Below are 25,896 nucleotides of genomic sequence, written 5' to 3' on the forward strand. Positions count from 1 at the left end.
AGCACGAAGCACACAAGGAATTACCTTGTGAGCTTCTTGCATGCTATCAATTGCTTCCATGTCCTCTCGGATTTCTATTCATTGTGCTCATTGTCTTTCAGGTATTCCATAATCACAACCAGCAATGGCGTCTCATGCGAACAATCAGATGGAGCAATGTCTCCAATCAATTTGGGCTCACGTCCTCAACTTACCTAATGTCCCCCTTGATCAGTCCTTTCTATCCTTGGGCGGTGACTCTATTTCCGCAATGCAGGTCGTTGGTCAGTGCCGCAAGGACGGTTTGAGTCTTGGCGTCCAAGATGTCCTACGAAGTCGATCCATCACCCAGCTGGCAACTGCGGTCAAAGAGGTGGAAAACTCGCCATATGATCACGAGGAGTACTTTGACGAAGACTTCGATCTTTCACCGATCCAGTCTCTCTACTTCCAACGGCCGAACACAGACGGCCACTTCAATCAATCATTCTACCTTCGAGTCGCACGAATAACCAGTGCAAGCGAATTTCATGCCGCAGTGAGACAGCTTGTCACTCGTCACTCGATGCTACGCGCACGTTTCTCCCATTCAGCCGAACACGGATGGCAACAGCGTCTTACAAGTATGTCAACCCACGTGACCTCACTTTGTTCCGTCTCTTTGCTCAGGCTCCAGCCTTTATACATGCCATGTACTTGACTTTACTATGCACGCAGCTAATCACCGCTCTAGACGATATTGATGGGTCTTATCGCTTCCGCCATTCCACTGTTACCTCCCAAGCGACGATAGACGCTTCCATTGAGGATACGCAGCAATGCCTTGATCATGCCGCTGGGCCACTATTCGCCGCTGAGTTCTTTGATTACGGAACTCAGCAATTTGCGTTTCTCACTGGCCACCATCTCGTCGTTGATCTAGTCACGTGGCGACTTTTGTTGGAAGAGCTCGAAGAAATCTTGAAAGGCGGGCAGCTTTTGGCGCCAGCACTTCCATTCCAGAAATGGGCTGAACTGCAACAGGACCATGCAGAGTCTTTGAAACTCAGTGAGATTCTTCCCGAAGTTGATGTCCCACACATGGATTTTTCATATTGGGGCATTCAGCACCAGGATAACACTTATGGCAATGCAAGCCATGCTAGCTTTGAGCTTGACAACGAGCTCAGCTCAGCATTCCTCACAACTTGTCACAATGCCTACAAGACGGAGCCGGTTGAAGTCTTGCTTGCGTCTTTGATTCAATCTTGGTCTCTAGTTTTCACTGATCGACCAATTCCCGCGATATTCAATGAAGGCCATGGCCGCGAGCCATGGGACTCTAGTATCGATATCACTCGTACGGTGGGATGGTTTACCGCTTTGTCACCCATCCTCGTGACTCCATCCGAGAAGTTTACGGATACAGTTCGCAAGGTGAAGGATTTCAAACGACGTATCCCTGGCAACGGTCGGCCATACTTTGCTCGACGATGCCTCACCGAGGACGGTCGTGAAAGCTTCAAGTCACATTGGCCAATGGAGATCTTGTTTAATTATCTTGGTCAATATCAGGTATGCTCAGAGTCTCATTCATTATCGACATTCCACTAATATGACTGTCAGCAACTTGAAAGGGCGGACGCTCTTCTTCAGCCAGTGGGTACCATGGCTGGTGAGACTGGTAAGGCCGGCGGTACTTCTGACTTTGGCCATAAAACTTGCAGATGGGGGCTTTTCGAAATCTCCGCCTTTGTCTTCAAAGGTCGTCTCAAGGTTGCATTTACTTTCAACCGCTCTATGCTTCATCAGTCACATATCTTAAGATGGGTCTCAGAGTGCGAGGCGACCATTTCAAATATGATCCGCGGACTCAATGTGTTGGAGCCAAAGCCAACTCTCAGCGACTTTCCGCTTCTGTCTCTCACCGAAGAGAGCTTCAGTTCCATTCTGGACAGAGTCTCAGCCATGGGAATTCCTGATACCGATGTGGAAGACATATATCCCTGCTCCAGCATGCAGGAAGGGCTATTACTATCACAGACTAAAGATGCTGGGTACTATGCTGCTGCTACACTTCATGAAGTTTTAGCGCCAGAGTCCCAAATATCTTGGGGGACTGTTGCCGAGGCTTGGCAACAGGTTGTCAAGCGCCATCCAGCATTGCGAACTGTTTTCGCCGAGAATGTGGGTGTGAAAGGTCTCTACAACCAAATTGTCCTCAAGAACATTGAGGCCAACATTGTCCACCTTGAGGCTGCGGATGAAGATGATGCTATCAGAATCATTGAGCAGCAGCGATTCATTTCTTACAATCGCGGCCAATGTCCGAACCATCGCCTAACAATATGTGATACAGCCGACGGAAAGATCTTTTGCTCTCTAGATATCAGCCATGCGATCATGGATGGGCATTCTATGAGCTTACTTATCAGTGAGCTGAGGATAGCATGCGAGGGAAAACTCACACTTGACTGTACACCGCTCAGCGCATACATTGCATGGCTTACCCGGCAGCCAGAGGAAGCCAGTCTAGACTTCTGGAAATCCTACCTACATGGTAGCGAGATCTCTTCATTTCCTGTTCTCGACGACGGACAAGGCCAGCTTCTGGAAAAGAAGCTGGTCACGATTCGCATGGATCTATCTAGCATCAGCTTGCCCGACTTCCAATCCTTCTGCAACGCTAACGGTATCACACTGTCAAATGTCTTTCATGCTGCATGGGCTCTCACGCTCAGTTGCTATATTGGTAGCGATGATGTCACGTTCGGATACCTGACATCTGCAAGGGATTCGGAAGAAATTGAAGACGTGGAGAGCATCGTCGGTCCATTAATCAATACACTCGTCTGTAGGGTAAACTTTTCTGATGGATCCCGGTGTCTTCTCGATGTGTTACAGGACGTTCAAAGAGACTACATGGAAGCTCTCCCACATCGCCACACAGCACTTGCTGATGTTCAACATGCTCTTCAATTGTCAGGCGCGAACTTGTTCAATACCGCGCTGTCGTACCGTCGCTTGCCTCAGGATCAGGCTGTCGATCTTTCCGGAGTCCGCTTACAGGAAGTTCGCCCAATCTATGACCCGACTGAGTAAGTTACAGATTTGACATCAAAGTCTTGAAGAAACACCTCCGCCATCATTTTACTAACAGGATGCTTAGGTATCCGGTCAGCATCAATATTGAAGTTGGTGATGACAGCACAGCAGTCGATCTCGATTATTGGACTGATCATCTCACTGCGGGTCAAGCTACAAACGTCGCTAACACTTTTGTTCGAGCCTTGGAGAATATTGTTTTCCATGCGAAACGGCGCATTTCAACTCTGGAACATATCAGCCCAAAGCATCTCCGGCAAATCCATGACTGGAACATCATGCCAGCAACCATCAATGAATGTGTACATGATAGATTTTCTCAATGGGCTACCCGCCAGCCCGATGCTCAGGCAATATGTGCACATGATGGAGAGTATACGTACGCTGAGTTGGATGTCGTTACCGATCGATTAGCACATCATCTCGTCCAGCTAGGCGTCGGACCGGAGACATTCGTTCCAACATGTTTTGATAAAAGCATGTTTGCTATCATCGCTATGTTATCCGTCATCAAGGCAGGTGGCGCTGCCGTTCCTCTTGACGCCACGCATCCTGCGAACGCTCTACAGACACGCCTTGAGGACGCTAACTCGAAGATTGTTTTAACGACAACTGTCCGCGCCGAAAAGTTCGATGGTCTCGTAGACAAGGTGATCGTTGTAGATGAATCACTATTACAAAGTCTCCCAGCAGTTCGCGGCCCGATCTGCACAGGCGTACAGCCGCATCATCCAGTCTTCGTCATCTTCACCAGTGGTAGCACCGGAAGACCCAAGGGAGTGGTGCTGGAGCATTCCGCTATCGTCACCAGTGCGGAAGCACACGGAACAAAGATTGGTCTGGACCATAACTCGCGCATGCTGCAATTCGCATCTTACACATTCGACAACTCACTCGAAGAGATGTTCACTACCCTCCAGAGGGGAGGTTGCGTGTGTGTTCCTTCTGAGGCTGAGCGGGTTAATGATCTTGCCGGAGTTGTAACCAGGCTCAATGTCAACATAATGGACCTCACACCGACAGTGGCTTCTTTGCTTTCTCCAGAAGAGGTTCCAACGTTGAAGCGAATGTGTCTTGGTGCGGAGCCGCTGACCAAGGCGTTAATCGAGCTTTGGAGTCAACACGTATCGGTTATCGGCCAGTATGGGCCTAGCGAAGCGTCAATCAACTCGGCATTCAAGGACTTCAGTGATGGTCGTGGTGAAGCAACCAATATCGGCAAAGCTATCGGCTGCGTCGCGTGGGTTGTCGATCCTGAAAACCGCAATCGCTTGATGCCGATAGGATGCAAAGGAGAGCTTCTTCTCGAAGGGCCTATTCTGAGCCGTGGCTATCTGAATGACGCGGAAAAGACGCAGGCTGCTTTCATCACTGATCCCGAGTGGGCCAGCGTTACAGGACCCATTGGGCGCCGCTTCTATTGCACCGGAGACCTTGTACAGTATACTTCAGACGGTGAAATGATGTATCTGGGTAGGAAAGACTCGCAAGTCAAACTTCACGGACAGCGCATTGAGTTGGGTGAAATTGAGCACCACCTCAAGCTCAACCTAACGACCGGCGCCAAATCGGCCGTCGAACTGGTCAAGTTCAACGACAGCAATTCCACTAAAGCTCTAGTAGCATTCTTTTGTCTGTCTGAAGATGAAGAAATTGTGGCTATTAGCGAAATGACCGAGTCGTTGCGAGCAGTGGCGAAGCAGGCAGAAATGGCTCTTGCTAATGCTCTGCCTGTTTATTATGTTCCTTCGGTTTTCATGCCAGTCACGCGCATGCCAATGACTACCTCAGGCAAGCTGGACCGAAAAGTATTACGAACATTGGCAGCAGCAGTTTCAGACTCGCAGCTCGCATCCTACCGGCTAGCAGGAAAGAGTGGCCGCGCACCCGAGGGGCATACCGAAATCACTTTGGCACGTGTCTGGGCTTCTGTGCTGAAACTCAGTGGTGGGGCAAGCGGAATTGGCGCAGAAGATTCTTTCTTCCGACTCGGCGGTGATTCCATCAGTGCCATGAGACTGGTGACTGCGGCTAGGAAAGATGGCATCCTTTTGAATGTGGCAAATGTCTTCTCACATCCAAAGTTGGTCGATCTCGCAGCCACTGCTGTCGTTTCTTCTGAAGAGATGTCGCTCGTCACGGATGCGGATCCCTTTGATATGCTCCCAGCAGCCAACCGTCAAGCTGTTCTGGGGCTTGCAGCCTCAGAATGTGGTGTTTCTCTAGACTCGATTGAGGATATCTACCCATGCAGCAAGCTCCAGGAGGGCCTCATCATGCTGACCAACAAAGACCCTGGCACTTATGTAGTGCAGCCTGTCTACAGATTGCCTTTGGGTATCGACCTCCCACGCTTTAAAGCTGCTTGGAAAACAGTAGTCGCTGCCGAATCCGTCCTTCGGACACGTATCGTCTATTCTGAGAAGTATGGGTTTCTTCAGGTTGTTCTCCGGGAGGAGCTTCCCTGGCACTCCATTTCTCGAGCACAGGACATCAATGAAAGTACCAGAAGGCTTCCCGCGAAAAACGGGGCACCACTTACCACTCTTACTCTTGTAGGAGAGAACACCGCCCAACCTATGTTCGTCTGGACGGTTCACCACGCCATTTACGACGGTTGGAGCTGGACAAACCTGTTTCGCAAAGTGGAAATGCACTACCATAATGATGTGCAAGACATACCTGCCACGGTTCCTTACTCACGCTTCGTGAAGTATCTTTGCTCCTTGGACCAGAAGGAGTCGGATGTGTTCTGGATGTCGCATCTTGACAATGTGACGACCACTCAATTTCCTCAGCTGCCTTCTCCGGATTATCACGTTGAGACTAATGGCCAGTTGGTCCATCGTGTTCAGTTGAAGCGAAATGCGGAACTGGAAGTCACGGTACCCTCAATAATCCGGGCCGCTTGGGGCCTTCTTCTTGCCACATATTCAGGTTCTGATGACGTGGTGTGGATGGAGACGAACAGCGGTCGCGAAGCCATCGTTCCTAGTATTGAGGCTATCATTGGCCCCACCATCACAACTGCCCCTGCTAGATTACAGCTTGACCGCAATCTGACAGTTCACGAATATCTGAAACAAACTCAGAAACAGTCATCCTTGTCTCTACCTTACCAGTTCGCCGGTCTACAACATATCCGCAAACTCAACTCAGAGACAGCGGCAGCCTGCGAGGCCCAGAGCTTTTTAGGTATCGAAGCAGCCGATGAGATTGATACGCACGGTTCACTCTGGCAGATGGAGAGTAGTAACACCGTTGGCACAGATTTTCTGAACTACGCCTTTGCGTTCAATTGCAAAGTGGACTCATCTGGTGTCCGTGTGGAAGCATTGTTTGATGATCGCGTTGTTGAAAGGTGGCTTGTCGAGCGCATCACTCAGCAATTTGAGTTCCTGCTCTGTCAACTGAATGCCAACATCAATATGGACAAGAAGTTGGACGAGATTGAGGTGCTCAATCTCGCTGACCGAGACATGATTAGTGCATGGAACAGCCATCCTGTGCCAAACATCCCCAGATGCATTCATAACGTCATCCAGGAAGACCAGTCCGCACGAAGGCCCACGGCGCCTGCTATCGACGCTTGGGACACTGGCGTCATGAGTTACCAGGAGCTTGATGAACGCGCTACAGCACTTGCATACCGACTGACAGCCTTGGGCGTAAAGTCTAGACAATTCGTGCCGCTTTGTTTTGACAAGTCCGGCTGGACGATCGTTGCTATACTTGCTGTTCTCAAGGCAGGTGCTGCTTTTGTCCCTCTGGACTTCGAAGCTCCTGTCCTCCGGCTTCGTGAGATAGTGGGGGATGTAGGTGCAGAACTACTTCTTTGCGCGCCGCAGTACGAAGAGCTCTGTGAATCGATTCCCTGCAGAGCCCAAGTGGTGGATCGAGAGTCAACCATCTACAACAAGCCACATCTCCCATGTCTTCCGTTGGTTGATCACAATGATCCAGCATACGCATTCTACACTTCTGGATCAACTGGGAAGCCAAAAGGGGCTGTAGTTAATCATGTGCATTGGGTCACTAGCTCCACTGCCTTCGCTCCAGGTTGGAAGATTTCCGAGACTTCCAGGATTCTCCAATTCGCTTCCTACACTTTCGATGCTTGCTTAATTGAAATTTTCACTACTCTCATGAATGGCGGTACTGTATGCGTTCCAGATCAGGCCGCTCGGACGAATGATCTTGTGGGAGCTATCAACCAGTTCAATGTGAATTGGGCTGCCCTAACGCCTTCAGTCGTCCGTACAATGACTCCGTCACAAGTTCCGCATCTTAAAACATTATTCTTGGTTGGGGAGGCCATGTCTCAGCAGGATCTCACGACATGGGCGGACAAGGTCACACTCGGCAATGGCTATGGTCCAACTGAATGCGCTTGTGTAGCTACCTGTAATATTATGACGCCCCGCACACGACCAAACAATCTGGGCGATGTTGTTACAGCCAGAGGATGGATTGTTTTGCGCAACAATCACCACATACTTGCACCTGTCGGGGCTGTCGGCGAGTTGCTGCTAGAGGGTGGTGCAGTTGGTGCAGGATACCTCAACAACCCGGAGAAGACAGCAGAGGCATTCCTCACAGCGGTACGCTGGTCAATAGATTTGCTTGGCGCAAACGACAACACACCCCTACGCATCTACAAGACTGGAGACTTGGTGAAGTACAATGAAGACGGTACAATGCTATACCTTGGTCGCAAGGACTTCCAGGCTAAGGTTCGGGGCCAACGATTGGAATTGTCTGAAGTCGAACATAAGCTCCTCGATGACCATATGGTACAGAGCGCTCTCGCCTCTGTTCCTACCAAGGGCCCCTGTGCGAAACGGCTAGTCGCAATACTTTCACTGCAGGACATGCCGGCCGCCGCATTGGGCACTGCAAGCCCACTGCAGATCATATCTCAGGAGATTGCTTCACCGAAAGTTGCCAGCATCAGGGACAACCTTTGTGAACGCCTACCAACGTATATGATCCCGTCTTTGTGGGTTGCTATCAATCGCTTCCCTTTGATGCCCTCTGGAAAGCTAGATCGAAGACGCGCGGTCCAATGGTTGGAGCAAATGGACCAAGCTACTTATCGAATGATTTCGACAATGGGTGCAGATTCTCCTGATACGAATGGTGGATCTTCTATCGAACACAAGCTACAAGAGATATTCGCCAAAGCATTGAACCTACCTGCTAGTGATATTCGGCTCAATCAGTCCTTCTTACATCTCGGCGGCGATTCGATTGCGGCTATGCAAGTCTCATCACAGTGTCGCGCGCAAGGTCTTCCAATCAGCGTAAAAGACATTATTCGTGCAAAGTCAATCACAGCCTTGGCTTCTACAGTCGACCTCTCTCTGAACTCTGAACCTGCCCCTGAAGCCATGGAATACTCTTTACCTTTTGGTCTTTCGCCAATCCAAAGAGTGTTCTTCGAAACCGTTGGCGACTCATATAATCACTTCAATCAGGCTGAGACATTGCGCCTTTCTCGAAACATCGAGGAGAGTGAACTTCGAAATGCACTTGTGGCTCTGGTCAAAATTCACCCTATGCTCCGAGGTCGCTTTACCAGGAATGAAACGGGAAACTGGAAGCAGCGTATCGAGCAAGATATCGAAAACTCATTCAGGCTGCAGCATCATCGCGTACAGGAGATGAGTGATCCAAAACTACAACGCGCGTTTGACAATAGCCAGGCGAGCTTGAACATCACCAGTGGTCCGACTTTCGCCATTGATCTATTCGAGATCGAGGATAACTTCTCCCAAGTACTGACACTGGTTGCGCACCATCTTGTCATCGACATCGTTTCGTGGGGTGTTCTTCTCGAAGATCTCCAGGCGTTGTTAAATGGAGTGCAGCCTTCTCCTCAGAGTCTTCCTTACCATGCATGGCTACAACAGCAGTTTTTGCAGGTCAAACAAGAAAACCCTAGGAAAGTCTTCCCCACCGTGGAAGTTGGGCCTGCCAAATTTGATTACTGGGGTATGGAAGGGCGGCCCAATCTGAATGGTGATGTGATCAGTGAAGAAGTAGGGTTGTCCACTCGTGACACAATGCTGCTTCTTGGTGCCCAAGATGCTTTAGCAACGGAAATTGTCGATATTCTGGTTGCCGGACTTCTCGAGTCTTTCCGTAAGACGTTTTCAGATCGTTCTACTGTTGCGATACACAACGAAGGCCATGGCAGAGAGACATTCAGTTCTCGTCAGGATCTTTCTCGGACAATTGGTTGGTTCTCCACTGCGACTCCAATTTACCTCCCTATCTCTGCAGATGAAAAGACAGATATCATCAGCACGATTCAATGGGTGAGGGACTTCAGGCTCAGAACTCCAGACAAAGGACGACCGTATTTTGCCTACAGAAATCTGACTGAAGAAGGCCGGAAGCGATTTGATGGCCACTGGCCAGCTGAGGTTTTGTTCAACTACGTTGGAAGACTTCAGCACCAAGATCGTAAAGACGGCATGTTTGCTGCTTTCACTGGTCTAAAATCTAAAGAAATTGGAGATGAAGTTCCCCGTCTTGCTCTTTTCGAAGTCACCGCTGCGATCTCTAAGGGAGCCATCAGCATATGTTTTGATTGGAATCGGAACATGTAAGTGTGTTGTGAGAATTCAGATATATTCTCGTTCCCATCAAATTTCCTTAGGCTATTGAATTTCGCGTGCTAACATGTTGGGTTTTACCAGGAGTCGGCAACAAGAGATCCGCGAATGGGTTGGACAATGCCGTCAGACGCTTGTTGATGCCATCGATGAACTATTACAAGTTCGACAAGAGCTGAGCCTCAAGAACTTCCGAAGTTTGCCGCTGCTCTATAATGGTCTCGATAGGATCACGAAAGCCCTTCCTGCGGGCTTGAATCTTGCCGACATTGAAGACATCTACCCTGCTTCCCCCATGCAACAAGGACTGCTCTTCACGCAATCTCGAAATCCTGACCTATACACATATCAGACAATATGTCAGGTCAAATCAACCGATGACAGTTCGGTCGACCCTCGTCAACTTGCCGAAGCATGGCAGGTGGTGGTTCATCGCCATCAAGCCTTACGTACCATCTTCATCGATGGCCTTGCCAAAGACGGCTCCAAAGACCAAATCGTTGTCAAAAATAAGGCCGGGAGAGTCCAGTTGTTTGCGGATTGCGACGACCGTCGCATTGTAGAGACGCTACGTGGCCTGGCTCCAATTGATTGTCGTGACTTCACCCCTCCACACAGAATGACCATCGCAAAAACGAAGTCTGGCGAAGTGTGGATGAAGATTGAGATCAGCCACGTGATCAATGACGGTACTTCCATCTCGAACATGCTTGTAGATCTCGCTCGTGCGTACGCGAGAAGATTATCGCGAGCAGATATCGGACCCCTTTACTCCGATTACATTGAACATATTCTTTCCATGCCGAGAGATGCTGATCTGGCTTACTGGAAGACGTACCTTTCGGGAATTGAGCCTTGCTTTTTCCCGAATCTCAACGACGGGAGGCCGCTTGCGCGTGAACCTGCTTCAGTCGTTGTTGATATACGTTACATCGATCCAGCTCAAGCATTCTGCAAGCGAAATGGGGTCACTCTTTCCAACCTTCTTCAACTTACTTGGGCTTTGACTCTACACTGTGAGTACACTTACGGTCCCAGTATTAACTTTTGGTTCTTTGCTGACTACTTTCCTCTTCCAGACTATGTCGGCGCTTTTGATGTGTCTTTTGGCCTAGTAGCATCTGGTCGGGACATACCTGTTACTAACATTGAGTCTGCTGTAGGGTGTTTCATTACCATGCTTTGCGCTCGTCTAGTGTTCTCAGACAACACAACTATTGCCGAACTTCTCAACTCTTTGCAAGCAAGCTCTACTGATGCTCTATCTCACCAAAATTGCTCTCTTGCCGATGTCCAGCATGAGATGCAATTACCCGCACTCTTCAACACCGCTTTCACATTTCAGCGCCGCAGTCTCTCACGCGACCCTGATCAGATAGCGCTTGTCTACGAGAACATGGAGGCGGACGATTCCGGGGAGTATATCGTCACTGTCAATGCGGATGTCATGGATGACAGTATCACTATCGATTTTGGGTATTCACGAGACAAGATCATTCCTACCCAGGCTCAGAATATGGCGGACACATACGAGAAGATCTTGAATATCATTGTGAGTAATGTGGCCAGCGAACTCACGGTTGGGGGTGTGGATGCATCTACCGAAGGCAGCCTTCGCCAGATTCTGGGTTGGAATGCAGAGCTCCCTCCGCCTATCAACCGGTGTGTACACAAGGTCATCCATGACCAAGCTCTGACGAGGCCGCGCATGACAAAAGCAGTTGAGGGATGGGATGGGTCGTTCACCTATCAGGAGTTTGACAGGGTCACCGATCAGTTGGCGGCTCATCTTCAGTCTATTGGCATCAAGACCGAGACTTTTGTTCCCATATTGTTCGAGAAGTCATCATGGGCAATTGTCAGCATGATAGCTATCATGAAAGCAGGGGGCGCGTATGTTCCTCTTGATCCCAAACACCCGCAGACGCGTCTTCGCGAACTCATAGCGGACGTCGGAGCAGAGGTTGTCTTATGCTCCCGTAAGCATCAAGCAACTGCATTAGAGGTGGCCAAAACACCCTTTGTAGTTGATCAGCGCTCGACCCGAAAGCTAGCAACGCCTGCTTCTAGCGCGCTTCTTGCGGCAGCAACTCCTGAAAATGCAGCGTACTGCCTATTTACGTCTGGTACCACCGGAAAGCCGAAGGGGACAATTATTTCGCATCGAGCATTCTGCACAAGTGCAGCTGCCTTCACTCGTCGCATGAACATCAATGCTACGTCGCGCACTTTCCAGTTCGCCTCGTACACGTTTGACGCCAGCTGCATAGAAATCTTGTCCGCATTGACAGTGGGCGCCACAGTTTGTGTACCCTCGGAAGATGACAGGATGAACAATTTGGCCGGTGCGATTCGCAAATTCAAGGCCAATTGGTCACTCCTGACCCCTTCTGTTCTTGGTACTGTTGAGCCAGAGCGCGTTTCCTGCTTGAAGACTCTCGTGTCCGGAGGCGAAGCGCTCCCTGGGCATATTCTCAAAAAATGGGGCACCAGCACATGCTTTATCAATGGTAAGTATCACAATAGCTTCTGCTGAGAATCATCAGCTAACACAAAATGTAGCATATGGACCAACAGAATGTGCCGTTGTAGCAGCCACTGCGTACAAATCCACGCTCGACCACAAGCTCATTGCATCCGAACCTGGTACTATCGGCACTGGAAGCGGATGTCGTTTGTGGATCGTTCACCCACGAAATCACGACAAACTGATGCCGGTAGGCACTGTGGGTGAATTGGTCATTGAGGGACCCACTGTCGCTCGCGGATACTTGAACGAGGAAGAAAAGACAAGAAAAGCGTTCATCACTAATCCTTCATGGGCGGCAACGATCGCTTCGCAACATGGCACATTTGAGACTGTTCGTATGTACAAGACTGGCGACTTGGTTCGCTACAACAGCGACGGTTCTGTGAGTTATGTCGGACGCAAAGACACGCAAATCAAGCTCAATGGACAGCGTGTCGAGCTGGGTGAAATCGAGTACCACGTAGGCCAGAACCTCCCGGAGAACGTACAATCAGCCGTCGAACTCATCGCTCCCTCAACACGGAGCTCAGCAAAAGCTTTGGCAGTATTCTTCGCAATTTTACAGCCTTCTCTGGTTGAGGGTGAACAAGACGCACAGCATGCAACGGTTGATGATGCAAGCTCTGATGACCTCCTTCTTCCTCTAGACGACCAACTGCGAGACATCTGCAAGAATGCAGAAAACGGTCTCGCAGGCTCACTACCGACATACATGATCCCTTCTATCTTCATACCGGTCAAAAAGATGCCATGGACGTCGGCTGGAAAATTGGATCGAAACCGTCTACGGGGGTCTGTACAAGATCTTAGCCGTGAAGCGCTAGCCATGTACCGACTTAGCAGCATGGCAAACAAGAAGCAGCCTACCACAGATGCGGAGAAGAAGATTCACAAGGCTGTTTGCGCAGTGCTGAATCTGCCTGCTTCCTCAGTCAGTGTTGATGACAGCTTTATCCGTCTTGGTGGTGATTCAATCTCATCTATGCGCCTCATTGCGATGGTGCAGACTGAACAACTAGAACTGTCCTTCATTGATATTTTCAAATCACCCAAGCTCGCTGATCTGGCCAAAATCGCCTCGCGCACCAGCACTCCTAGCCAGCATGGGAAATCTCTACAGCCATTCAAACTTCTTCGAGAACCTCTCAAGACATCGGATGTCCTTGATAATGTTATGGAGCAATGCCAGATACCCAGCGCAAATATACAGGACGTGTATCCAACGAGTCCACTTCAGGATGCCCTCATCACTCTCACCATCAAGCAGCCGGGGGCATATGTTGCCCAGCATGTCCTCGCGCTCCCACAGTCCGTGGATATGACCAAGTTTCGGTCAGCCTGGGAAAAGGCGATGGGAGAGGTCGATATCCTACGCACTCGCATCATCCAACTTGCATCTGGTGCATTTATGCAGGTTGTGTTGAAGGGGGACCGAGTTGACTGGAATGAAGCAGGCTCCCTTCAGGATGTTCAAGTGGAAGTGCTAAAAATCCCCTCACACCATGGCGGCCGCCTTGCGACTTACACAATCGTCACCACCGAATCTAATCAGCGGTACTTTGTATGGACAATGCATCATGCCCTTTACGATGGCTGGAGTATCTACTTGATGTTGCAGCGCGTCGAGCAAATCTACATGAAAGGAGTATCGAACGTCATGCAAACCCCTTACGCTCGATTCATCCAATATCTGTCCAACAGAGATCACAGTGTCTCAAAAGAGTATTGGAGAAAAAATCTAGAACAGGTCGATGCATATCAGTTTCCCAGGTCTTCGCAAGTCGGCATAAAAGACAAGCCAAAGGGGCAAACACTTCATCACCAGATGAAACTAGCCCCTCACAAGCATGTCGACGTTACACCCACGAATGTCATTCGAGCGGCTTGGGCTATAGTACTTGCGGCTTACACACACAGTAATGACGTTGTCTTTGGAGAGACCCTCACCGGACGCGATATCGCCGTCAATGGCATCATGGACGCATGTGGGCCTGTTTTGACGACTGTTCCAACAAGAGTGAAGATCGATAGCGGAGCGACCATTCGTGAGCTTCTTCAAGCAATAGCATCCAATGTCACCGAGCGTATACCGCATCAGCACTATGGCATATCTGCCATTAAAGCGATTGGCAATGAAGCGGCAGCTGCCTGTGATTTCCAGAATCTTTTGGTGGTTCAAACGGACAATGAGGCACTTGAAAACACGATGTGGTCAATTCACGACAACGGCAACCAAGGTAATTTTTTCACGTACCCTCTTGTCATCGAATGCAAAATTAGGTCTTCCAGCACCGATTTTCTCATGCATTTTGATGCGGACGTCATCTCCTCTTGGCATGTTCAGCGACTCGCTTACCAGTTCGAGTCTGTATTGAATCAACTCCAAAGTGTAACGCGCATCAGCCAAGTCAGTGTCTTCAGCGACCAGGACAAGCAGCTCGTTCGCAAATGGAACGCCCACGAGCCCCTTTTGGTCGATGAAACTATACCAGCTGTATTCCAAAACAACGCGAAGGCTCAACCCGACGCAGTCGCAGTTGCAGCGTTTGATGGTGAACTTACGTACGCTGAGCTCGCTAGGTACGCGACGAACCTGGCACAGGAGCTCCTCAATCTCGGTGCCGGTCCCGAAACACTCGTCCTGATATGCCTGGACAAATCACTCTGGACTATCGTTGCTATGATGGGGATCATTCTGGCCGGCGCTGCCTATGTACCATTGTCGCCAGAACACCCTCCCTCCCGACATGAGCAGATTATTGAGACATGCAAGTCTTCCATTATACTTTGCTCACCATCATACAAATCTCGATTCGAGGCCCTGGTGAAGCACGTTCGGACTGTTACTGGAGATTCTATACAAAAACTCCCAGCACCAGAGGCGCCGCTGCCTCAAAGGATCAAGAGCAATAATGCTTGCTATGTTCTCTTTACCTCTGGAAGCACCGGAATCCCGAAAGGCGCTGTCATAGAGCATAGAAATGTCACGTCGAACGCCATTGCAATCAGTGAAGCTGCCCATATGACTCCTACTTCGAGGGTGATTCAGTTCGGTTCATTGGTTTTCGACGCTTCTGTACTTGAGATCTTCATACCTCTTCTTCTTGGGGCCACTGTTTGTGTACCGTCTGAAGAGAAAAGCACTACCGATCTGGCTTCAGCACTGACTTCGTTGAAGGCTGATTGGGCTTTCATGACCCCATCTGTTGCCAGCACGCTTGACGGGCCACAGTCGGTTCCTACTCTGAAAACGCTCTCTGTTGGAGGAGAAGCAATCACCACCGAAGTAATCAACAAATGGGCATCTGGAGTCAAGTTAGTGAATGGTTATGGACCGACAGAGTGCTGCATCTTCGCTGTCACGAATGATAAGGTACGGGAGCAACGCTCCCTCTCCAATATTGGAAATGTGCTTAGGACTGGGCGAGGTTGGCTGACCAATCCCAACAACCCTCATCAGCTTGCACCCGTTGGAGCCACGGCAGAGCTGTGCCTAGAAGGATCGAATGTGGGACGAGAGTACTTAAACGATCCCAAACGAAGCGCGGAAACTTTCGTCGAGAACCCAGATTTTCTCAAGGACTTTGCTGGGTCTCCTGGAAACCGCGTATATCGTACTGGAGATCTTGTCTCATATGATTCTGATGGTTCCATCAAGTACATGGGACGGAAGGACAACCAGATCAAACTTGCTGGGCAGCGTATGGAGCTTGGTGAAGTTGAACATAACTTGCAACAAGACGACAGCATTCGCCAGCTAGTCGTACAACTTCCCAAAACTGGACCATGTGCCAAGAAGCTTACTGCTGTTGTCAGCTTCTCGGCCGGCGTGGCGGCACACGCGAACACTCAATGGAATACGCCGCTTTCCGATCCTGAATCTCTTTCGCTCCTGAATCGCTCGCGAGAGAGGCTGATGGACCGAGTTCCACCATACATGGTCCCCATCGTGTGGATAGCAGTTCCTCGCATTCCATCTCTCGTTTCTACTAAATTTGACAAAAAGCAGGTTGGTTCCTGGTTGGAGAGTCTTGACAATTCTACATATGAGAAGATTATGCAGACCGAATCTGCTGGGGATGCAGGAGAAGAGATGAGTGATGCCCTTGTCATGCTTCGTGGAATATGGGCGAAGGCCCTGAACATTCCGATTGACAGAGTCAAACCGAATCGATCCTGGCTTTGTAAGCGGTCTAGATTTCGAACTCAAATATTTTGCAGTGCTAACCAAGACTAGCATTGGGTGGTGATTCCATCGCTGCCATGAAGATGCTTGCAAGATGCAGGAGTGAAGGCATTCATGTCACTTTGAACCAGGTGCTTCGTGCCAAGTCACTTGCCCATTTGGCAGAGAGCGTGAAGTTTACTGCCACCGTAGCCCACGGCGAAGAGCGACTTGACGAACCGTTTCAACTGGGACCTATCCAGCGCTTTTATTTCCAACATGAAGGAACAGAGGAGAACACTCACTTCAATCAGTCATCTACATTGCGTATCACTTCGCGCGTGGAGCCCTCTGCTGTCAAGCGCGCCCTTGGTGCCATCGTTGCATGCCATGGCATGCTGCGCGCCCGTTACTCAAAGAACACGGCAGGAGAATGGCAGCAGCTTGTCAAGCCGGTAGCGAATTCTTACGTATTCGAGGCCCATGTCGTCTCAACTGTGGCTTCGGCTATCCCTATCGTAGCCAATACGCAGAAGAGTCTTGACATCCGACAAGGCCCTGTGTTCGCCGCGAATCTTTTCGATATCAAGGGTGAACAGGTCATTTTCATGGCGGCGCATCACCTCGTCGTTGATCTCGTGAGTTGGGGCATGATTATACAAGACCTAGAAGATCTCTTGGGGTCGACTAGCTCAATGCCAACGCTTCAAAAGGGTCTATCATTTCAGGCTTGGTGTGAGAAACAGGGCATTCACGCATTGGACGCGCTTCAGCAATCATCCATCCAAAGACAACCTCTTGTCGTACAGCCAGCAAATCTCTCATTCTGGGGTATGGACACAAGACCCAATCTGTATGGGGATGTTGAAAGAGATGATTTCACCGTCACCAAAGAGATCACTGCTATGGCAACAGGCCATCATCATGTGTACAAAACAGACCTTGTGGACATCTTCCTTGCGGCTGTTATACATTCTTTCTCACGTGTTTTCATCAATCGCAAGGTCCCGACAGTCTTCAACGAGTCTCATGGTCGCCAAGTATGGGAATCGAGCAACATAGACCTTTCCCGGACTGTGGGATGGTTTACAACGATGTACCCAATCACTATCCCTATCGGTGATGATGAAGACGAAGTTCTTCATACTCTTCGACAAGTCAAGGATACGCGCGGAAAGATCGCGGATAGTGGAAGGCCTTACTTTGCACATCGTTTCCTTACGGAGCACGGAAAGCAACAATTTTCAGACCATGCACCGATAGAAGTTCTTTTCAACTATCTTGGTTACCAAGGAAGTTCTGGCGATGGGAAATCTTTGCTACAACCTACAAGCATTGACAGCGATGACGGAGAAGAAACTGCTGACGTTGGCAAGAAAACCTCTCGCATGGCATTGTTCGAAATATCTGCAATTGTGGCTAATGATCAGATCCAATTCAGCTTCATGTACAACCGCTGTTCGAAAAATCAAAAAGGTATTCGCAGGTGGATTGCCGAATGCCAACACACTCTGGAGGAGATTGCCTATGAGCTAGCCAAGCTAAACAAGCCCCAACCCACAATTGGGGATCTTCCTCTTTTGCCCTTGGAGTCTTACAGTCGCCTTGATCGGGTGCTCAAGACACTGCCCGACGTCGGCATCTCATCGTTTGATCATGTGGAGAACATATATCCTTGTTCACCAATCCAGGACGGAATGATTCTCAGTCAAATTAGGGCTCCTGAGTCGTACTGGTCTTCAACAGTCTTTGAAGTCAAGGCGCGACGTGGACCCGTCGATGCCAAGAAAATCGTTGACGGATGGAGACAGGTTGTTGCTCGCCATCCAGCTTTGCGCACTGTTTTCATCGATAGCGTCTGCAAGGGCGGCGTGTTCGATCAGATTGTGCTCAAGAATCCAGACTCTGGAGTTGTAACTTGCACGTGCAGTGACGCAGAGTTGTCCGCGATGCTGCAGTCCATCAAGCACAGTTCGCTCAACGGCAAGAAGAAACCGGTCCTTCCGCACCAAGCCGCTGTTATACAGACCACATCGGGACGGGTCATTGTCAAACTCATCGTCAACCATTCGGTGATTGACGGCGGATCACTTGCAGTCATTGAAAACGACCTTCAGGAAGCATACGAAGGGCGCTTGACCGGTGAAGGTCCACTCTACAGCGACTACATCAAATACCTTCGGCAATTGTCTGCAGATGAAGCCATCGAATACTGGAAAGCAAAACTTCGTGGCGTTAGTCCCTGCTACTTCCCCACTGCAACTCGAGACCCAAGTAAACCACGACAACTCAAATATTTCGATATGCGTTTCAGCCGCTTTGGAGAGCTACATGACCTTGCCGAGGCCAGTAATGTCACATTTGCCAATCTATTCTTGACAGCCTGGGCACTAGTACTTCGTTCTTATACCAAATCCTCCGACGTTTGTTACGGCTACCTCACTTCTGGAAGGGATGTGCCCGTTCCCAATGTAGAGGGCGCTGTCGGAGCATTCCTAAACATGTTGGTATCGCGCGTTGAAATCAACCAGACTTCTCAATTTCTTCAAGTCACGCAAAAGGTGCAATCGGACTTCATTGACTCAACTCCGCACCAGCACTGCTCCCTCGCGCAGTTTCAACACGATTTAGGGCTATCTGGAAAGGCTCTTTTCAACACTGCTATCTCAATTCAAAAATGCAGTGGCTTAGACGATGAAATGACAAATACAGCCATTGAGTTCGAGCAGCTAGACGGCCACGATCCTAGCGAATTTGCCATCACGGTGAACATCGATGCAACGCGACACGACGAAGGTGTACGCTTTACTTACTGGAATGATGCCGTTACTGATACCGAGGTGAAGAACGTATCCTCTCTAATGTCTACAATATTAGTACAAGCTCTACGTGACTCCAAGCAAACAATCGGAGAGCTGGACGTTGTGCTAAATGGAAAGCCTGCGCATGCAAGCATAGCGTACTTGGCACCACCACCGTTGCATCCATCAACTCTTCGGTCTGGGACAAGCACTTCCAGCACGTCAGCGACCTCTCCGCCACAAACACCTCAAATCACCTTCCCGGATATTACTGCAGCGGTTCCTGCAACGACTGGCACACCGGATTGGACGAATCTCATTCGGTCTATTGTCAGCGAGATGGTTCCTCAGATCGTCAATCAGATCGTCGCTCAAAACAAGTTGCCGGCAGAGACCACTTCGTCAACTATCGATCAAATGACCACTCAGATGACGGGTATGCTTAGTAGGAAAGCATCTACGTCGCACCGTGTTCGCGCGAGCCTTGACGGCCCGATGGTTCCTGCGGGTTCCATACGAGCCGAATCTATCCGTTCGCGTCGTCTGAGTCTTGTCAGCAACGCTGAGAGCAGAATACAGACGGCCGCAGACATGGTGGCTACCCTGGGTGCCTATGCCACGGAGGCTTCGCCCAAGGTGGCCCCTGATTTCGTGGAGAAGAAGCTGCTCAACTTGTGGAGTGAACTGCTGGAAATGGTTGAAGAGTCAATCGAACAAGACGCCAGCTTTTTCCAGCTGGGTGGGGATAGCATCATCGCTATGCGTCTGGTTGGTGCCGCAAGAGAAGAGGGGCTGTCAATGACGGTCGCAGATGTGTTCAAGAACCCCACTTTTGCGGACATGGCTCGCGTGGTACGTGTTGCAGGTGAAGTCATTGACGAAGTCATGTCACGAGCGGGTGGAGAATCTGTAGTTGGTGATGGGGATGTTGGAGATCAGTCCAAGCATCGACGTCACGGATCCCGCGGTCGGGCAGCGTCTATCTGGAGCGACATGCATTCCATTGCATCAGAGCTCAGGAGTGACATGCAAGGATTGACTTTCAATGACCCACAAGTCACTGATGAACCAGAAGTCACGAAGAACGACACAATGTTCAACAGATGGCAAGGCTTTTCAGCGACTACTCAAGAACGACCGTCTACGCCACGAAAAGTCACGTACAAGACGTCGCCAGTACCACAAACCGTCCATGAAGGAGTAGAGAGCTCAAACATCAAATCCGTCTCTCTCCTTGGCGATCCGAACGTCGACAACGTCATCTCAAAGGTGCAGGTCTTCAAGGGCGGTATCTCGGATATCTTTCCCGTAACAGATTTCCAAGCTCTTGCTATTACTGGTTCAATTATGGAGTCCAAATGGATGCTCAATTATTTCTACCTCGATGGACGAGGACCACTGGACCTCCGCAAGCTCAAACAAGCTGCTTACCGCATGGTGCAAGCCTTTGACATTCTGCGCACCGTATTCGTTCCTTATGGCGACCGCTTTCTCCAAGTCGTTCTACGCAAACTTCAACCGGAATTCATGTATGAACAGACCGACGACGATCTTGACACCTTCACTAGAGGCCTACAGCAAAGAGATCGTGAGATGGGCCCTCGCGTCGGCGAAGCCTTTATTCAGTTTGTGGTCGCGAAGCAAAAGCAAACTGGAGCTCACCGTATCTTCATGAGGTTGTCGCATGCCCAGTACGATGGCGTATGCATGTCCAAAATCCTTCTTGCACTCCAGGACGGTTACAACGGCCTTCCTGTCTCATCTGCTCCAAGTTTCGGCAACTTTGTCAGAGAAACGGTAAAGACAGTGAGTGGAGCCCACGAACACTGGAGAGAAGTACTTCGTGGATCCAAGATGACCGAGATTGTCAACCGCTTCGGTCCAAACTACGAACGCGCGGCTGGTCGCTCAATCACTCTGGAGAGGAAAGTCGACTCACCCTCGCTCAAGCGATTCGACATCACCAGCGCCACTGTTGCCAAGGCAGCTTGGGCATCGACTCTTGCACGTATCGCCAGCAAGTCCGACATCGTGTTTGGACACGTCATCTCGGGTCGCAACGGAAGCGTCCCAAACATTGAGAATATCGTCGGTCCTTGCCTGAACATGGTTCCCGTGCGTGTTACCTACCGACCTGACTGGACTGTGCTCGATCTGCTCCAAAACATACAAGACCAGCAGATATCTAACATGCCATACGAGGCACTTGGTTTCCGTGAGATCACTCGCAACTGTACAGAGTGGCCTGACTGGACCAACTTTTCAAGCATTCTGCAACACGACCAGGGTACCCAGGTCAGTCATCAAAGTATGCAATTGGGAGGCGTTGAGTACACTGTCGGCGCCCTTGGATCCCAGGAAGACTTCGCAGATCTTTCCATACACACAATCTCGCGCGCCAACAATGAGATGGAAGTCCGCCTAACATATGCTCCCAACAGCACCATCACCGCTGATTTTGCACAACATGTTTTTGAGATGCTTTGCGCCAACGTTATCGCCTTCTCCCATAGCCCCCGCGATGTACTACCATCGCCTTCAGAATTCAGCTCTCAGAGCCCAACAACCATCAATCCAGAGAAGATACGCAAGAGATCCACAGAGAAACAACCCATCTCCCTCCCAACAGATACTGGTCTTAGTCTCCAAGAAACAAGCAATGTCGCGGAATCCCTGCGCGCAGCATGGGAACAAATCCTGCACGACGAGAACGGTCTTCCCGCCCCCGTCGAGCTAAACTCCGACTTCTTCCAGCTCGGCGGCGACATCATGGGCCTAGCACAAGTCGCCTCCATTCTGGACCAAGAAGGCCTTAAGGTGCGCGTCGAGGATTTACTAGATAAATCCGTTTTCTTCGACCAAGTAGGCATTGTGGCTGCGGAGCGCAAGAAGCAGATTGATCGTGATGCGCAGAACCCTTGGGGCGATAAGGGTAGGCTGAGGGTAGAGGAGAGGACCAAGGATCGTAGGGGAAGTGCGTTGGGAACGCTGGCGAAGCGGTTTGGGTTTAGTAGGAAGGAGAGTAATAAGGAACTTCCTAAGGCGCCGTGAGCGAGTTTGAGAGGTAGTTTGTTATCTTTTAGTTGATTTTCATAAGGAGTTGTTTGTTTATGGTAGTTGGTGGGGTAATCAGTTTTCATCTGTTTTCGCCATGGTGTGATTGTCTTACAACGCTTTTCTTTCCTTTTTCTGGGGCTTCGGTCGGACTGGCGTTTAATTATTTTTTTTTGGTTGGCGGATAAAGGCTAGGAGTTTTGACTACTTTTCTTTTCTTTCTGCTATAGTGTCAATTCAACTGTTCAAGACAAACACATTCGGTTTGAAGTTTTCTAAGAGACAATTTTTTGCAAACAAAATTCACATTTTTCGTCGAACTATCATTACTCTACTATACTCTTCCAATAAGTGACGAAATGCACTAAACCATCCCCGAAAATCCACCGCTGCAGTGTGAGATACCAGTAGGTCCACCAGGAACCGATGTTTAGTCGACCTTAAGCTTCTGGGGCTCACGCTTATCAACCTTGAGCTTTTGAGGCTCCCTCTTGTCAACCTTGAGCTTTTGGGGCTCCCTCTTGTCAACCTTGAGCTTCTGGGGTTCGCGCTTGTCGACTTTAAGCTTCTGGGGCTCACGCTTATCAACCTTGAGCTTTTGAGGCTCACGCTTGTCAACCTTGAGCTTCTGGGGTTCGCGCTTATCGAGAGTGAGCTTTGGGGTCTCTGGCTCACGCTTGTCAACCTTGAGCTTCTGGGGCTCGCGCTTGTCGACCTTGAGCTTTTGAGGCTCACGTTTGTCGACCTTAAGCTTCTGGGGTTCGGGGTCGCGCTTGTCGACCTTGAGTTTCTGAGGTTCGCGCTTATCAACCTTTAGTTTCTGAGGCTCCGGGTCGCGCTTGTCAACTTTAAGTTTTTGGGGCTCCCTCTTATCGACCTTCAACTTCTGAGGTTCGGGGTCACGCTTGTCGACCTTGAGCTTCTGTGGCTCGCGCTTATCAACCTTAAGCTTCTGGGGCTCTGGGTCACGTTTGTCGACCTTCAGCTTCTGAGGCTCGCGCTTATCGACCTTCAGCTTCTGAGGCTCACGCTTGTCGACCTTAAGCTTCTGGGGCTCCGCATTGCGGCCCATGAGGCCCTCAAGACCTTCAAGAGGCGCGGGGGCATTGCCAGCTGCGTTCTGGTGTTAGAATGGACTGATTCCTTTTGCATCTCTGCCTAAAGCTATGACTTACCTGCGCTAATAGGGAAGGAGGCGGCCGAAGTGGCCATGAGGGCCACGGTCACGACGTTGGAAAATCTCATTGTTGTGGTGGTCGATGTTCTTGGCTAGGACTGACGTTCGTCGCTGGATGTAAGATGGGCTTTTATTGCTGAATGCGAAGCTGCGAACTCAATGCTGGTGATGATGATATTGTTTAAACAGCCGGATGCTGATGCCTTATGTATCTCGCTGGCATTACCATGGCCGTCGAGACTCCAGGAGCCTGTTGAATGCGTTGATGGTACGACAGCATCTTCCAGACAGCGTACAGCGGAGGTGTGCGCCTGGCCGTGTGCAAGATGCGGAGGAGGAGAATGCTGTTGTCGGAATGCGGAGACGTTGGTGGAGTGGGTTCCGAAAGTTGAACCAGGCCGGGATGTCTCCTCCGGTCTTGGCAGCTTTCTTCGGTGCCGTAGTACTAAACACCGGCGATGATCAACCCCGACTAACATTGTCGGCTGCCCATTGTCTGTATGGGCTCACCTTTGACGTATGTAAGTGACGACAGCAATGCTGCCACTTAAAAGACATATTGGTGCGAACTTGGCCATGGTAAAAAGAAACCACGACACAAATTTGCAACAATGCAGGGAAGTTTTCCTCGACAGTCCATGTCCGTCGACATGACACAAGTGGACATGGAAATGCAAGCTAGCAGCTCAAGAAGCAGCACCATATTCGAGTGCTCTGAGGAACGCACACCTTCCATCAGCATGTGGAGACTGCTTGCGCTGACACTGCCTAACTTTGGGTGAGCAAATACCCCCTTTTGTGCGCAACCGACACAGCTGACACAGTTGGCCAGCATCCAGGTACTATGGCTGATCATCATGTCGTATGGTACGCCATACATGACTGGCCTCGGTATACCCAATTCCATCACAACGCTCGTTTGGGTCTCAGGGCCGCTCAGCGGTGCACTGATTCAGCCGCTGTTCGCAGCCATGTCAGACAGCACTCAGCATCCATGGGGAAAGCGCAAGCCATATATTGCTGGCGGTGCCGCCTTTGTCGCCCTCTCGCTGCTGGGCCTAGCCTATGCTGAAGATGTATCCAACTGGCTTACGAGCACCTCGTCTTCACACAAGCATATGTACGCCTCGGGCCCGCCAAAGGCTAGCGCCCTGACGAAGTTGATGGTGACCTTCTGGGTGTGTGCGCTGAACATCGCCATCCAACCGCTACAAAACGGAGTGCGCGCCCTCGTCGTCGACAGCTGCCCTGCCCACCAGCAAAGCACCGCAGCAGCATGGACTGCGCGTTTCAACGGTCTAGGCGCCGTGGCCATTTCAGCGTCTGCCTTCGCTGACGTCGAGGCGTGCGCGCCGATATTGGGTGAGACCAAATTCAAGGCGCTTTGCATGCTGGCAGTGCTGGCACTGGGCACGACCATCACACCAGCATGTGTTTTGATACGCGACAAGCCCAGTAAGGGTGTTAGTACACGCCATGGAGCAGTGAGCCTGTTCGCACGGCTTTGGGCGCTGGCTGGGAATCTGCCACCGGTTACAAAGCAGGTCTGCAAGGTGCAGTTCTGCGCCTTCACGGCTTGGTTCTCGGTCCTGTATTACTCGACCACCTACGTCTACCAGGTCTTCGTCATCGACCAGCACGTCCACCTCGACCCTGAGATTTTCGGTAGCGCAGACCCCCGCCTCGTTGACATGGGAAAGCAAGCCGGAACTCGTGCCTCGTTTGTCTTTGCCAGCGTCACCTTCGCTTCGTCTCTGCTTCTACCGCTCATCGCCCGTTACTCCGCACGCCAGCCAGCTTCCGGTCATTCCATACCGACGGTTACAGTATTTTCCACATCTCTTGGCCATGTTTGGTATCTTGCACATTGCTTGTTTGCCGCTCTGATGTTTCTGACTTGCTTCGTCTACACTGTGCCTGCTGCCACTGTCATCGTCGGTGCACTTGGCATTGCCTGGTCTATCGCGTCATGGGCTCCATACGCGCTCATCAGCACCGAAATTGCCACTCTCAAGGCTCAGAAAGAAGCAGGCCATGGGTCAGCTGAAAAGCGCACGGGGGCCACAGGAGCATGGGTGGATGAGACTACAGCAGGTATCATGGCCATTCATAACATGGCCATCTCCTTGCCCCAGATTGGCGCAGCCCTGGGGTGCACTGTGCTGTTCAAGCTCGTGGAGATGTCTAAGAGGGACGATCCGGCTGCGTTTGCTTTCAAGTTTGCTGGTATCATGGCGGTGGTGGCGGCATGGATGGGCAGGACTTTGAGATAACTTTTAGAATCGTCCTTGTATATAATTGCGAGATACTGACTCTGCGCTCAGGCTGTTGCGTACCTAGCACCAAGTACAAAAGCATACATTGATATAGCTAGTATATCCTATAACCTTCCATCTGAAAATACTAAAACCTTTTGAACAAGAATCACGAGAGAGTGGCTGTGGCGAAGTATGAAACGGAGTGGGAATTTTCTTAGAACAAACGCT

At 50.3% G+C, this 25,896-nt stretch overlaps 3 protein-coding genes across 3 annotated transcripts; 2 read left to right on the top strand and 1 right to left on the bottom strand.

Annotated features, from left to right (window-relative positions):
• Positions 1-124: 124 nt before the first annotated feature.
• COCMIDRAFT_7215 (uncharacterized protein) lies at positions 125-22,230 on the top strand (the record flags this gene model as incomplete). Its single annotated transcript, XM_007691938.1, has 7 exons — positions 125-602; positions 713-1,533; positions 1,585-3,056; positions 3,128-9,673; positions 9,768-12,193; positions 12,246-16,397; positions 16,451-22,230. The coding sequence occupies 7 exons, from the start codon at positions 125-127 to the stop codon at positions 22,228-22,230; spliced, it is 21,675 nt and encodes a 7,224-aa protein (XP_007690128.1).
• A 433-nt stretch (positions 22,231-22,663) lies between these two features.
• On the bottom strand, positions 22,664-23,478 carry COCMIDRAFT_38710 (uncharacterized protein; the record flags this gene model as incomplete). The annotated part of the gene is made up of 3 exons (XM_007691948.1): positions 22,664-23,044; positions 23,243-23,346; positions 23,409-23,478. The coding sequence occupies 3 exons, from the start codon at positions 23,476-23,478 to the stop codon at positions 22,664-22,666; spliced, it is 555 nt and encodes a 184-aa protein (XP_007690138.1).
• A 582-nt stretch (positions 23,479-24,060) lies between these two features.
• COCMIDRAFT_101116 (uncharacterized protein) lies at positions 24,061-25,683 on the top strand (the record flags this gene model as incomplete). Its single annotated transcript, XM_007691957.1, has 2 exons — positions 24,061-24,188; positions 24,243-25,683. The coding sequence occupies 2 exons, from the start codon at positions 24,061-24,063 to the stop codon at positions 25,681-25,683; spliced, it is 1,569 nt and encodes a 522-aa protein (XP_007690147.1).
• Positions 25,684-25,896: the final 213 nt, after the last annotated feature.

This window comes from Bipolaris oryzae, assembly GCF_000523455.1.
Source record: "Bipolaris oryzae ATCC 44560 unplaced genomic scaffold scaffold_114, whole genome shotgun sequence".
Lineage (NCBI taxonomy): Eukaryota > Fungi > Ascomycota > Dothideomycetes > Pleosporales > Pleosporaceae > Bipolaris > Bipolaris oryzae.